The sequence below is a fragment of the Pleurodeles waltl genome, chromosome 6 (genome assembly GCF_031143425.1).
Source record: "Pleurodeles waltl isolate 20211129_DDA chromosome 6, aPleWal1.hap1.20221129, whole genome shotgun sequence".
NCBI lineage: Eukaryota > Metazoa > Chordata > Amphibia > Caudata > Salamandridae > Pleurodeles > Pleurodeles waltl.
In genome coordinates, this window is record NC_090445.1 from 831,510,359 (window position 1) to 831,525,343 (window position 14,985).

The following is a 14,985-nucleotide window of genomic DNA, read 5'->3' on the forward strand; positions in this document are numbered from 1 at the left end:
TCCGCTGCTCACGAAAACTCAGGCTTTGTTTGCTCAATGGGGGTCTCTCCCCCTTTCTATACTAGGTCGAATTGCATTGATCAAAATTTCAGTTTTACCATTATTTAATTTTCTGTTCTCGGCCATCCCGTGTGTTTTAACACAAAACTGAAAAAAAAAAAAACTGGAGTCTATGTTTCGTTCTTTTATTTGGCAAAATCAGAAGGCTCGAGCTGCATTAAGCACATTATATGGGGATAAAGAAAAGGGGGGGGTTAGCTTTGCCCAATTTTAAAGATTATTACTTTGCCTTTTTTGCACATTATCTCACTAGTTTTAAATTAGAACGATCTGTAGGTTTGACATTCTATAATGACTTTCGTGGGTTAATATGTAGGGAGCACGATATTCGGAATCCAGCACTTTTGGCGAAATCTCCCAAAAAAGTTTGCTATAAGATTCTTAAATGGCTCTTTAAGAGAAAGTCCGATTTCAACACCCACCTTACACAGTTCATGTTACGCTCTGGTGCTCAGCTCAAAGAAAGACTTAGTAAGGAGGTGGGGGCATGCAGGATTTAGTAAAATCGGGGATTTTCGTATCAATGACAATTGGGAAACTCCCTTCGATATCCAGATGGTTGTCAAAAATGACTTTCTTTTGGTGGGATCCTATAACATTATGGTAAACAGTCTAAGGGATCTGAATATCAATTTAATCATTTAATGCCCAGGTGTTAGTCTCAGAATTGGCGGATCCTCCTGGAATAAGGAGTGCCGGGTCATGGAGAAGGCTATTGGTGGACAGGGATAAGGTTGATCTGAAGGCAAAGGCAAAAAGAAAAATGGGCTCGTCAGGAGGACTTTGATCTTTCAAGTGAAATGAAGTTTAGTGTTGTAATCTTTGTTTGCTAGTTGTCTTTCAGTTTCAGATTTATTCTTTGTCCTGAACAACTATTCCACCACCTTTGTCAGCAGGTTTTATTATAAGTGATTGACTGAATTAAAGATTGGCTAAGGCCTGCTTTTCATCTAGAGTGATGCTATAGGGAATACATTTGCATTGGTGTTCCAATGTGGTCATCTCTATGAGGACCAGTCTTTCAAAAGTGTGTGTATCTGGTGGGAGGGAATTGTTTGGTGAGGAAATCATAGGAGGAGGGTATTGGCAGTGTTATGTGTATGTAGGTTGTCACTGAAGATTGTATGAAGGCAGAGTTTTCTGAAAAAACAGAATATTTCTGTCTGTAGGGTAGAAAAGGTATTGCGAATAGAGGGGGGGGGGGCAAAGGAGAGACCCTTATTTAGTAATGAAGTCTCTGTTGAAGAGAGTTGATGTCTTGATAGGTTGAAGAGAGGAATAGTTTGAGAATTGTCATCACTTTCACTTAATTTAAGTACAAGTTGTAGGTAGCATGGGTATACTGACAATGCCACCACTGGTAATGCTCTTGGAGTGTTTGGCAGGTTCCCAAGGTACTGAACCAACGTATCGCGCGTCCCCTCGCACGCCTGGGGTGGTTTCTGACCTGTCCTTTTCCCCCCAAAAAATGAAATCCAATGTATTAGTTGAAGTACTGGGGACTTCACTGGAATCTGAGTTATCAGAAGATTCAGCTGATGTGTCTGAAAAAGTAACAATGATGTTCGGCTTATTGTATCTACTCCAGGGACATAAGGGTACTGGTTTCCATATGTCCTGTTTGTATAAAAATTGCCATAAAGGTGGGGGTATGTGTTGTCTACTCTGTAGTTATGTATGTCTCTCTTGACCTTGTTAGTTTTTTTTGTCTTTTTCCACTCCTTTAAGTTTAGTAACGATTTTTCAATCTTTTCTAGCAATTTTTTTCGTGTCAGTAATCCGAATAGACTCCTTGATTTGTTTTTCTAATTCAAGAATATCTGCTAAGAGTTTTTTGGAATGTTCAATGGCGGCATCAGTGCCCAGCACAGTCCAGTGCCAGGAGCATGTTTTTATTTAATTTAATTTTTTTAATTTATTTTTTAAACCAGATTTTATTAAGATTTTAACATATTCGATATTTCTCATACATATATTCCCTCTGCGGTACAATTATTATACTTATTTGATCTGTTTGGCATTGCCATCAAACAATCTGGCTTGGTAATATCTAAATGTTTGAGCAAAATTAATATTAACAACAATAATAACAAACCCCCCCTCCCGACCTCTCCCTAACCCCTTCATCCGAGAACCATGTTCCAACGTTGATATTGTTTTCGAAGGGAGTCATGTAATGTTTTAAAAGTAATTAGATATATTAAGGTAGAGTTTGGACTACTATGTCTTCAACATAGATTTGGGTGTGTATTCTGGTCTTTGATTAACGGTTGAGAGCCATGTCCACTGTTATCGTTTGTTATCCTGCCCGTGATGTTACTAACTGTGGGAACCTTAGGGTGCTGTTTCTGTTCTAAGTGTATCCATTATTACATCTCAGCCCTCCGACAGTTCCAGAGGTCTGATCCCTCTCCTAGTCTCCCGTTAGAGAAGCATTCCCTCTGCGTTTGCCCATTTAAGTAATTCGCTTTTCTAGGCTGATGTTCTGGGGCCCCTGGGATTTTTCCTGTTGGATGCAATCTCTCTCTTGGCCAATGTTAAAGCTAAGTCTTGGAATCTATCTGTGGTTTTGTGTTTAGTTGAGTGAGTGAAGGCGTATAAGAGACAGTTATACCTGGAGCAGGTCACATTCCTACTCAATAGATGTGTCAGGGTCTGGCAAACCTCTGCCCAAAAGGGTACCAGGGTAGGACAATCCCAAAACATGTGGCTGAACTCAGAGCCAATCAAATGCATCTCGGGCAACACTCTGTAATTTTACTAAAGTATTTATTTATGCGGGCTGGGGTCAGGTAGGCTTAGTGCAGTATGTAAAAATGTATACGTTTAAAATAAGCGTTTCGGGTTGCTTTGGGAAGGTTTCTCAGGATGTGTCCCCATTCTTCTTCCGGGATATCTTGGCTGAGGTCTTTTCCCCACTTTTGTTTGAGATAAGTCAAGGGTGCTATACTGTCTGCTCTCATCAGCCCATAGAGCGTTGAAACTACTTTAGTTTTATCATTTGCGGAAGACAGATATGTGCAGATCGCTTGTGAAGGGAGTTCTGCGCCCTTCTTTCGCCAGTGTTTATATATGTTGGCCTTTAAAGCCCCATACATTAGGAAGTGTCTCGCTGGAATGTCCTATTCCGTCCTGAGGGTCTCGAACGACATCAGTTTGTTATCCCTGAAAAGCATGCCCACAGTATAAATCCCGGCTTCCGCCCAGTCTCCTAGTTCAAGACAAGCGCTTCCCTGCGTTATTGCTTGCAAGGACATAAAGGGAAGCTCCGTAGAGTAGGGAGTTTCTATTCTGTTCCTGCGTAGAAAGGTCTTCCAGCATCGGGTTAGGATTTTTAATTCTGGAGAATCTTGCTTACCAACACTGGAGGTCCCCAGGAGAACCTCAAACAGCCTAACCTCCTGTGGGGTGGATACACTCGCATTCGTTTTAGCAAATAGTCTGTCTGAAAACCAGTGGGCCAACCATTGTAGTTGTGCCGCCAGGTAGTAGGTCTCAAAGTCAGGGGCTGCCATACCTCAATCTGTTGACTGCCTTTGGAGTTTTGTCAGGGCCACTCTCCTCCTACCTTTTCCCTATATAAATGAGATTACCATGGTATCCAGTTCCCTAAAAAAGTCCTAGAAATCCAGATCGGAAGTACTGAGAAATGGTATAGCAATCTCGGCCACAAAATCATTTTAAGAATCTCAATTCGCCCAGCCACTGACAGTGGCAGAGTTTGCCAGAATGCCATACAGGTTTTTATGGAACGGATTGTGTCACCGATATTACCCTACAGGGTATCCCGGGAGTCATGGTAAACTTTCACTCCTAAATAGGGGAGCCCATTCGGTACCTATCTTACCAAACCCAAGTTCAGGGGTGGTAACTGCTGTTCTTTGACTGGGAACAAACCTGTTTTATCCCAATTCACTTTTAATCCCGAGTGGCTTTCAAAGCTGGAAAGCATTAGATGTACTAGTGGTAGATCTCTTTGGACATCTTCCATAAATATTAGGAGGTCGTCTGCATAGAGGGCTATATGGTGTCTATCACCCCTCGCCAGTATACCCGGTCCTCCCTCCCCCGCTCTAGCCGCTGCATCCAGTGGTTCCATTGCCAGGGCAAACAGTAGGGGAAAGAGAGGGCAACCCTGTCTCGTTCTGCGCTCAACTCTATACTTGTTGGATATTGTGTGCCCTGTGCGGACTCTGGCAGAGGGGTCAGTATAGAGTGACTTCACCCAGGTGATATATTCGGGTCCAAGTCTGAGTTTGCCCATAACTGTATAGAGGAAATCTCAAAAGCCTTTTCTATATCTACTGCTAGGATACCCGAAGCTGTGGTGCCGGGAGCCAGGTCTCTCATGATGGCTATTAATCTATGGATATTCCCAGCAGTACTGCGCCCCGGTATGAAACCTGCCTGGTCGGGGTGTATCAGGAGGGCATCAGTGGGAGGAGTCTGGATGCCAGGATCTTACTAAGAATTTTATAGTCAAGGTTCAACATGGAGAGGGGTCTATAAGATCCCACCCTTGTTGGTTCCTTTCCAGGCTTGAGAAGGGGGACTAGGACTGCCTCGCGGGAGGATTCCAGCAATAGGCCCTGGTCCCTAGCAAATTTATATATATATTTTCTAATCTTGAGAAAGGATATCCGCGAAGGTCATATAAAACTCGATAGGGAAGCCGTCTGTGCCAGGCGATTTTCCTCTGGCCATTCCTTTCATGGCCTCATTAATTTCGGCTAGTGTGACGTTCCCTTCCAATGGTTCTGTGAGTTCAGGTTCTAGAGATTTTAAGTGTAATTCTGTTAAATAGTCTTCAGTTTGTTCTCTGTTAAGATTGAGTCTTTTTGTGTATAAGCCCTCGTAAAATGTCATAAACTGGGTAATAATCTGTTCTGGTTCATATAAGTGGGTCCCCGTCTCTGAGGTCAAGTTCATAATGTGGGAAGATCTATCGGATTGTGAAGCCACCCACGCGAGGAGTCTGCCCGCCCTGTCTCTCGCTCCATGTGCCCGGGTGAGGTAATTTTTGTAATCAAAGCATCTAAGGCGTTCACTGCAGTGAGCTACTTCGGTCCTAAGGTCTTGCAATATGTTTTGTAGGTGAGGGTTCCCAGGTCTGTCTTTCTCTGCCTCCCTTAGTTTACTCTCAGCTCGTTCCGTGTCACCTAATAAGGTCCGGCGTACCCCCACTGTCTCTGCTATGCACTTCCCATCCATTACTACCTTGAAGGCGTCCCATTATACCAGTGGATTAGCAGTAGTTGCGTCATTGTCTTCAAAATATTGCAACACACTTTGACAGAGCTTGGCCCGGAAGGGGGCATCTTCTAATAGTTCGGGCTTGCGCCTCCACGTGGGGATACGGGGAACAATGGATCCCCATTTCAGAGTTAATAAAAGAGGGTTGTGGTCCGAAATTGTGCGTGACAGATATTCTGTGTCTAGAATTTGTGAGTGTACATCAGGTGAGCAGAGGAAAGCGTCTAGTCGTACATGTAGTTCATGAAGACAGGAGAAAAAGGAGTAGTTTCTAAACGCAGGGTGCAATCTACGGCAGGCATCAGTTAGGCCCCAATTCATTTGCCAGGTGGTGAATTGTCACCAGGGGGGAGTTAGACAGGGGAGGGTAAGATCTGTCCATGTTAGGGTCCCCCACGCAGTTAATATCCCCCCCCCCCCCCCAGCCCCCCCCTCCCAGTATCACTGAGGATTGTAAGTACGATGCTAGTAAATTAGATAGTTGTGTAAGGAATTCTCCCTGATCAGTGTTTGGAGCATATACTTTAATCAAGGCCAGTTCTCTGCCCTCTAATCTGCCCTTGACAGCCACAAATTGCCCTTCAGGGTCTATAAAGCTATCTGTCATTTGGAAGGAAACTCCCGCTCAAATCCAAATCAGAGTGCCTCTCGAGTATGCTGAGTAGGAGGTATAGTATGCCTGACCCCTCCATCTTTTCTATAGGGCTTTACCCTCTGTCTGTGTTAAGTGGGTTTCTTGGAGCATGGCTATTTGAATTCCCCTCCTCTGTAGGTATGATGAGACCTTATATCTCTTAACAATTGAGCGCATACCCCTGATGTTCCATGTAAGTAACATGTATGATTTTGGCGTTGTCATGTTGCTAGCTTTTTCCCCCTGGTCAGGGTGAGCCTCAGGGGGCAGAGGCTTGCATAACTCTCATTCATGCTATTGGTATCCCTGAACAAATCCTTCGTTTTAGTAAGGGTTCTCAGAAGCCTAACTAGACCCAAAGTAATCCCCAAAACTGTAGTAACCCATCACCCGATCCCCAGGACAAAAGTCGAAACCTCTCTCGCCCATACTAGTGAAAAAACTTTAACCTGTCCATCAATGTGGGGGGTGCTCTGAGGTGGAATCGAAGCATCCTCTCCCCGACCCTCGGGAAGTTATCATATGGGGATTTCATGCCACCAAGTCTGTGTTGAGTGCAGTTATTTGTAGTCTGGTGGGTTACTCCGCAGGATAGTCAACAGTCATAGGTTTGGGTATAGGTGTAGCATGCTTTTTCTTCTTCAGGATTTTGTGTCTCTGCAGTTATGATTTCCTTATTGTCCATCAGATGATGATGTCGGAGGTTCCTGGCGTCACGTCTGGACCCTGTTTGTTGGATGCGAGCGAGAGTTCTGATTCTTGCTCGATTCAGAGTGTTGTATGTCGTCCTGGGATTGTTTGGGGGATCCGTGTTCTGAGCCACTGAGGGAAGCAGCTGCCTCCATAGCTTTTTGTCATTCTTTCAGAATTTCTAGAGGGGATGGGCTGTTTCATCCACTGGAATTATTTTGCTTGTGTTTTCCTTTGCGGTCCGAGTGATGCTTTTCAGGACTGTGGTTCCTCTCTCCGGTCGGTTGTTCGTCGATCCAACTCCAAGTCTCTTCTGCCGTGTTGAAGAATTGTGCGCCAGATGTGGTCACTATTCTTAATCTGGCTGGGATCAACATCCCGTTTTGGACCCTCATCTTACGGAGTTTTTGTTTGGCTTCTATAAAGGATGCTCTCTGTCTCTGCACTTCTCTAGAGAAATCAGGGAAGATACGGATCACGTGGTCAATCATGCAATCTCCTTTCTTCCTGCTTTGACTTAGTAGGTAATCCCTATCTCTGTAATGGAGCAATCTGCGTATTACTGGTCTAGGAGGAGCACCCGGTGGAGGGGGGGGCACGTTGGGACCCTATGGGCTCTTTCTATTGCAAAGAACTGGGATAGGCCTTCGTCTGCCACTGTCTCCTTGAGTCATTTTTCAAGGGATTCTACCAGGCTAGATCCTTCAGAACGTTCAGGTAGTCCTATGACTCGGATATTGTTTCGCCGGGATCTATTTTTGGCATCTTCAGCCCTTAGTTCTAATTCTCTGATTAGTTTCTCCATTTGACGTGTTAGTTTGGAATTATCCTTTATTTCAGGCCGCAGTTCTTCCAGTTGTTTATCTGTGCTATTCACTTTCGCTGCCAGGCGGCGATGGTCATCTCTAAGCACTGTAAGGTCAGTTACCAGTGAGTCTATTTTTCATTCTCGGGCAACTCTGGAGGCAGTTATGGCTCGCATCACGTCTTGGAGGGTAGGTTCTTCTTTCTCCTTCCTCTCTCCTGGAGCAAGTTTCCTCGGATTCTCTTGTTCCGACAATGCCTTGGCGGGGAAGTCAGTAGTGCAGTCTGTGTCGCGGCGTCTGCCCGTTTTTCCCATTTTATAGAACTGTAGATGTGCTCAATGTGAATAGTTTTCCGGCAGGTTGCTGTTATTTGCTCAAGAGAGGAGGTAGAGTCTGATGCTGTCCACAAAACTCGCTGGTTCCCCTTGGAGTTTCAATTGGTCTGGGAGAGCTGTTCTTAGTTCTTATGTGGGCCCTGTGCTCCTCTCTTGTGTTGAGTTGAGGGTGTGATTTTCTCTGGGACTTGGATTTCCGTTTTCCCCCCAGGAGATTGTCAATATTGGGGGCGTATTACTTTATTAGCCTTGGCTTTCGCTTTAACGCGTTAGACTTGTCAGGCTTTTTAGTGTCTCCGCTGGTGTATTGTTGAACTTAAGGGGAGGGGATCCTGGTGTTCATTCTCAAGGGGTTTCCAGCTGGGAGGTTAGGCCAGCTTCATTCTCGGCCCCCGAGCAGGGCTTTAGTGCTTCAGTTTTTTTTTCTTTTTCCCCCAGGGGTTTTATAGGCGCATTCAGCTCTCTCCAATGCGGTGGGCCTCACCGGTTCCGGGTCTTCTCCGGGGTCACTCCCTCGGTGCAGGGCCGGAAAATTCGACCCCGCCGGGGTCCGGAACCCCTAGTGATCTCAGGGCAGTAGCTAGCACCAGGGGGCTTAATTCTGTGCAATCTGGGGCCTCCCTCCGGTACCACTGCCGCAAGGCCTCACCTCCAAATTCCTCCGGAGGTATCCAGCTGGGTTTGCAGGTGTGAGCTTCCCGGGTCTGGTTATTAAGGGCCCCAAGCTGGGGGCTCTGTGTGCTATGCTCCCTGCTTTCGAGGCAGCAGCGGGGCTCCGCTCCCTTGCGCTCTGTGTTGGGCCGCGGGTCAGCGCTGCTCACCTTTTCATGGCCGGGCCTGCCGTGATCAATCTGTTCCGAAGCTCCGTCTCTCCCGTGGGCCCCGCCGCGTCTGGGCGCCGCCGCCGACTCAGCAGGTTGGAGGTGAGTCGGATGATTAGCGGCGAGGGCGGCGATGATCTCCTCCTCTTCCCTCGTATGCGCGCGGCAGAGCTGCGGAGAGCTTGGCGGCCGGCATCTTCTTTTCTGCCGCGGAACCCCTCAAAACCCTTTGGCTCATTTTGCCGCTCAGTGAAGAGGTTTCTGGGCTCCAAATTTCATTTTGATGTGACTGGGGGGGGGGTCACCACACCTTACGCTGTTCTTATATCTCATTTGGGGTAGATGGGGCTATCGTGAACCCGAGGGTGGGGAGATTGAAGCGGGAGCCTCACGGAGAGGCTGCGACCGCCATGGCGCCAGGCCACGCCCCCAAAAGTTCCCAGTGCCGGGAGCATGTAGTGCCTATAAAGCTGAAATCCTGTAAGGATTTCTTGTCGTCAGTGAACACCTCTGGGATATTCCTCACTTGGAGACCTACAGGCCTAGGATCAGATTTATGATATTCTCTTGGCATACAAATCATCAACTGGAGTCTGACATATTTATTTTTACATTTCTCTGGTTGGCCTAACAAGTTAGAGCAGGGAGGTTGAGTTGTGTTAGATGTATTTGAAAAGAGGGATGGACTTTCCAAATAGTTTTTAATATATTCGTCTGAGTAAAGTGCTTCGAGGCAAAATCAATAAAATCAAATCAATAGCATACGAAAGTATTTAAATTCAAGTTACTGCTCAAGAATAGGAATTACCAGTTACTTTTTCGTCCTTCATGTTTGTAGATTGTGTGCTGTCACCAACTTTGTAAAATTAGGTGCATGCTGCAACTCGAGGAAGCCAATTTAATGAGATTCAGAAAAGCTCTCAAAATGTGGTTCTGTCCGTATAGTGGATTATCCAGCATCTTATCTGCCATTTAGGTGTTTTGGTTCCTTGTTCTCTAAGGTCCTTGAAGCCCCCCAGGTAGTTTGTTTTGCTTTAGAAATATGCATATTCAAAGTGCATTGGCAAAATTAGCAGGTCTCTCCTATGAAAGCTGTTGGCTTTGGCAATAAGTTCTAGCCATGCTGTGCATCATGGGCTAAGAATAATTAAAATAAAAAAGTTAGAGGCAGCCACCGCTTGTGCACTTTTTTATTTGAGAAAAAACAAACTGTGTAGTGATATGGTGAAAGAACCAATACAGAGAGGTCTAGAGAGGAGTCAGGTTGGGGAGAGGACACTTGAGAGACGATAGGGAAGCACACAATGGAGGGCTGGGAGGAGCTGCTGTGCCAGCAGCCTGACAATGGATGTCTGATGTGATAGGTTAGGAAAATAGGCTGACAATTGAGGAGGCCAAGAGGGGCTGGGACAGCAAGCTGATAAGAGGGTGAACTGGAGGGGATGAGAAAGCTAGCTGACAACAGAGGGCAGGCAGCAGGGGACAGGGAAGCAAGATGACAATGGTGGGCAGGAGGGGATGGGAAAACGTGGGTGGGGAGAGGCTTGGGAAGCAAACTGACAATGGAGAATGGGGGAAGCAAGAATAGCAAGGTAAGGTGGGCTGGGAGGAAACAAGAATGGTAACTGAGGGATTGTGGGAAAGAGGGACAAGGAGGGTAGAGAAGTACATGAGGCAGACAGCTGAAAAACACATACACTCAGAGTGCTTAAAAAGAAGAAAATAGTGCCTGAAAAGTGAGCAACAAAGAGATACAAGTAATGCGTCCATGCTTCGTGGGCAAGACAAACACAAAAAGAGAAAGGAGAGCCCAAAGAAGCTGATGAATCAAAAGCTAACAAATTAGAATGATGATAAAGCTAAACAATCATAAGCAATGGGTGTGCTCTAACCCACTGTAAGCAAATTCCCTGTCTTAAGCGAGACCTAAAAAGAAGGGGACAATTGTATGTGTTAATGGTCTGTGTCTTTATACGCCACTTCTACGTTTTGCACACATTCTTGCCACCAACTAAGCTCTGGTAATAAAAGCATATCCAAAGCTATTGCATGATGGTAGTGTTACAAAAACAAAAATGAATCTGCAGTGGCAGACTCAGTTTTTATTTTGTTTTACTCCCTTACCTCCTTCAACTACATTACGGTCTAAATGAATCTCCAATAATCATCAAAACTCAGTATTGATTTCTCTTTAATATCCTTGAAATATTTTCTCATGACATTGATATTCAATGTATAATGATGTTGCTTCCTAATGAAATAGGGTAGGGGATACTGAGTCTGATCACTCCGACTGAAATATAAACCATGCAGCATAAAGTTGAAGTGTTGGTGTAATGTAGGAGGCAGTGGGAGACCAGAAGAAGATAATCGCACATCAGTAACAGTGATGGACTGTGAGAGGCTAAGATGCACGGGTGCGTGAGCATGGACCTGTACTAGCATCCTAACACAGCAAGATATCTCCTAGTGTCATGCAGAGCAGGTGACGTAACATATGGATCTTACTAAACTTATAGGGAGCTCTTAATGAGGCTTGCAAGAAGTTTACTCTACTTTGCCACACCCACATCTACAGGGGAGTATTCAAAGACACTGTAATTATGTACTCTGCGGTGGTTGATAGATGAGCCAGGCAGGAAGTGACCCTGGCACAACATCTTGTCCACTTCTGGTTCGCACCACTGCCCTTTAATGTGGGAGCAAGCTGCATGTTAACCTCTCGGCACAGTGGACCTGATCTTCATGCCCATAGTTCTCACAGCTGGGTGCTATGGACATCCAAGTGCGAGTAGCAGTCGTTGTGAGGTTCTCTAGTATTGTTTGCATACACACATCTCCCTCCCAAATACGCACCACATGACCCTGGGTCAGAGGAGGAAGACTATACCTCTAGCCTAGGTGAGTGTGAGGATCCTGCAATGACTCAATCATGTCACTAGCACAATTAAGTTGTTTGCAAGACCAGCACACAGTAAACAACTTCGTCGTTTCACTAGGATTGGAGAGGGTCCTGAAAACAGTCCTGTTATACCTGCTTGGAGGGAATAGTTCTCAAAGAGGGGTATTGCTGAAAAGCTGAAATATTCAGGTATCCAGCGCTGTAACTCTCTTGCCCTCCATAGCACCAGGTGATCACAGTGGAATGTGATCACCTGGCGCTTCCACTAGACACCAGGGCTTTGTTTGTAGGTGGAGCAGCCCATTGAACAAGGGCCTGTACCCCTGCATCTACCCCCCCCCAAATATTTTCAGTCTTTCTACACCACCCTCCCCCCCCCTTCTCTCTGGGGAGCATAAAGCTCTCAGACAACAGGGAAGGGTTTTAAAAAAACATAAAGGAGTGGCCCATCATGAGCAGGGCCTTTCACCAACCCCAAAATGGGGCTTTACAGTCTTTCTGCCACCCTTGGGGAGAGGCAGATTGGGGGTTTGCTTGCTGTCTGCCCCAGCAGGGGTGGAAAGCCCTTCTAGATACCAGGGATTTATTGGCCACATTTACCAAAAAAAACAAAAGGGTAGGGGCAGCCAATCGTAGCATTAGGCCATGCCCGTACCCCAATATGGGCAGAAAGTGTAATTGCCCATACCCCCGTGGAAGGTAGATATTGCGGAGATGAAGCCCATTCGACACCAGGAATTTTACATTTGAGCAAAACACAGAGTTGCATGCAACCCACTCTTGATTTGTTCACCACGTCCACCCTTAATTGGGGGTGGGGAAGTTGCCCCTTAGGCCGGGTGCAAAGAAAGTCCACTTCACGCCAGCCATATTTTTATTAAATATTGGGGAGGGTTCTAGCCATTCAGACATCAGTTCTCACCACCAAAGCCTCAACAGACTTTCTGTTCAACTGGCTGTCTGAACACTTAAGTTGTATTTGTTTGGGGGAAAGTCTAGTGTGTATCTTCAGTCTTCTTGTTTTTAGTTTTTGTGTATGACGGGGATGTGTGTGCGTGATAGAGACTTTATTAGTGACACCAATGCTCATCTGTATTATTGATTATGAATGTTGGTAATTATTGCTAGTTTATCTTTTTTTTCATTTCAGAAATCAGTCTATTACAGATTTCTTCAAACCAGCTCATAATTCATCAGGTATGTCTTGAAATTTTTAACTAAACAAATATTTTTTTCATGTGGCTTATACATTTAAAACAGATTTATCCAAATAGATTTACTTCTAACTTAATATTCACATTCTTGGATGTTTTTTCAAACTAAAAGCAGGTTCTTTGGTGCAGAAAAGAGATGGGTTTTGCTTGTTCTTGGGTTTGACCTAAAGTGCAAGTGGGCATGCTAGATAATTAATGGAAAGAGCTGATCTACTAGCCCTGTACTACTCCTTTTCTCTGCTGTAGTTTCCTCCTTTATTGCTCTGTAATCCTATGTGTGCCCAACAGAGTCTTCCTGGTGTTGTAGAATGTTGTCAGCTGTGGGTTTAGAGAAGAGGGGCTGGTTAGTGTCTTGTTTTTCCCTCAATAGTTTCATAATGAGGCAATCAAAATTCACAAAGCTTGTAGCACTGGCCTGTCCTTCCTCTACCACACACAGGTATGGTGTAAAATAGTATGGGGGATGTGCAAGAGAGGGGGAGTCAGGGAAGCCATTCTGTGCTAGACCATCTGAGCCAATGCCTGACGGCTGTTCAAGGCTTCCAGTTTCCTTGCCCCCCTTATTTGACTGTGTGTGTGTGTGTGTATACTTTTAAATCTGACAGAGGATTTTTGTGATATGTTGGTGCATATAGTTGTTAGCAAATGTTCCAATTTTTGGTAAACCGATTATATGCTTTTTGGGGGGTTAACTTATATTTCATTCTCAGTTTTCACACTGGCAACATTAACCTTGCAAGTGTTGTGTAGTTTGCTCTTTTTGGTTTGAATGCATCCTATAATAATCATTTTTAAATATAAATTGCATTTAAATGTATATCCCCCACAACAAACCTATATATTTTAATCCTGAACATCCCACCACACTCCCATCTCTCCTACCCCAAATTCCTACTCATTCAAGATGAGCTCCCAGACCGCAGGCAAGTATAATTTACGCAAGCAAGATCTGATGATCACTGTTCTATCGCTTCCTCCTCCCAGTCATTAGTTATCAGTTGAACCCACCACCTTGAGACCGAAAATTCCAGGAACATGCAATGCATCCATTCCCAACTGTGTGCCAGAAAGAGGCTAGAATCCTCAGCATCCACTTTTTCTTTTATATGGGAAGAAGAGACGCTGTGAATTGTTGTCAGATTAAAGATTTGTTGTAGTCTGTGCATCGCCACAGAAGGGTCATCTGCGGCTGCCTTACATATTTTGCTTTAGAAGATTTGCATACTGTTGCTCTTCAGAAGCCAACTTGCATTCCTATGCCTTTTTTGCTCTGAAGAGGATGAATGTTTTTTTTCAAGTGGAAGAATTCCTCTTCATTCAGACAGCATCATTAACAGCAACAATCCTCTCAGCTGTAAGATCTTCATTTTGTCAACTTCTGATAAAGCAACATAATTAATGCTCACGGATCTTGTGAACAAAATTGTGATTTTTGTTGGTATCCCAAAAAATAAACCTGGAATTGCTCAGCAAACCTTCTTGATCTTGTATTTGGGAGCTGTGGCCCAGGCTTTCTGGTAGGATCTACAGCACAGTGGTATGCGGTCCTGCCACAAGTATCTTGGAACTGTCCAGTACATGGGTTCGGCTCCAACCAAATGGTGCTAATGTGGAATTTCTCTATTGAACTAAATGAACCTTTGTCATGGGTCTCTAGAAAAGCGATGCCTCTGCAGGGATGTGGAATTCCTATCGCCCGGCGGCCATATTGTTTGGGGTCAAAGGCAACAGGTTTTCATGTTCATTTTGTCCTTGGGACAGGTAGGCCCAACCCCCTGTAGCACAAATCCTTTGGCTGCCAGTTTACAGAGAAAGGAACTGTCTGCAGTTGAGGTAATATGTGTGTTTATTTGTTAATGCTGTTCGAACCTGTTTTTATGGTTAATTAATGAAAAGCCTTCATTATTAGGGTGAGTGCAGTAAATACAAGTTTTAAGGTACACTGCACTACTGATGGTAGTTCCAGTAAACAAAAAAAGTGTACACACGTTTGAAAGGTTTAACAATATGAGGCTAAGTATAATGCTTAGATGCAGATGTTTGCAGAAAGAGTTATTATTCTTTGCTTTCTAAATAAAATGTTCAGAAAAAAATGCAAGTAGGACATTTTAGGTGCTATTTCTTTGAAGTGTCACTGAATTAAATGTGTTGATGCATGCTGGTATTTCCAAAAATATTCCTAATGGAAAATCAGTGTAACCATTTTCAACAAGATCATGGGAAACATGAAAATATACAAGCACTGGCAACGCCAACCAATCTGACTTTTT

The 14,985-nt window shown here is 44.7% G+C and overlaps 1 protein-coding gene across 1 annotated transcript in view; it reads left to right on the plus strand.

The window, feature by feature from the left end:
- SLF2 (SMC5-SMC6 complex localization factor 2) overlaps window positions 1–14,985 on the plus strand; it is a 393,983-nt gene that overhangs the window by 24,861 nt on the left and 354,137 nt on the right. The window contains exon 2 of the mRNA XM_069239517.1: window positions 12,652–12,698. Within this exon, the coding sequence (XP_069095618.1) occupies window positions 12,652–12,698 (47 nt within the window). The remainder of the gene's footprint in view (window positions 1–12,651; window positions 12,699–14,985) is intronic.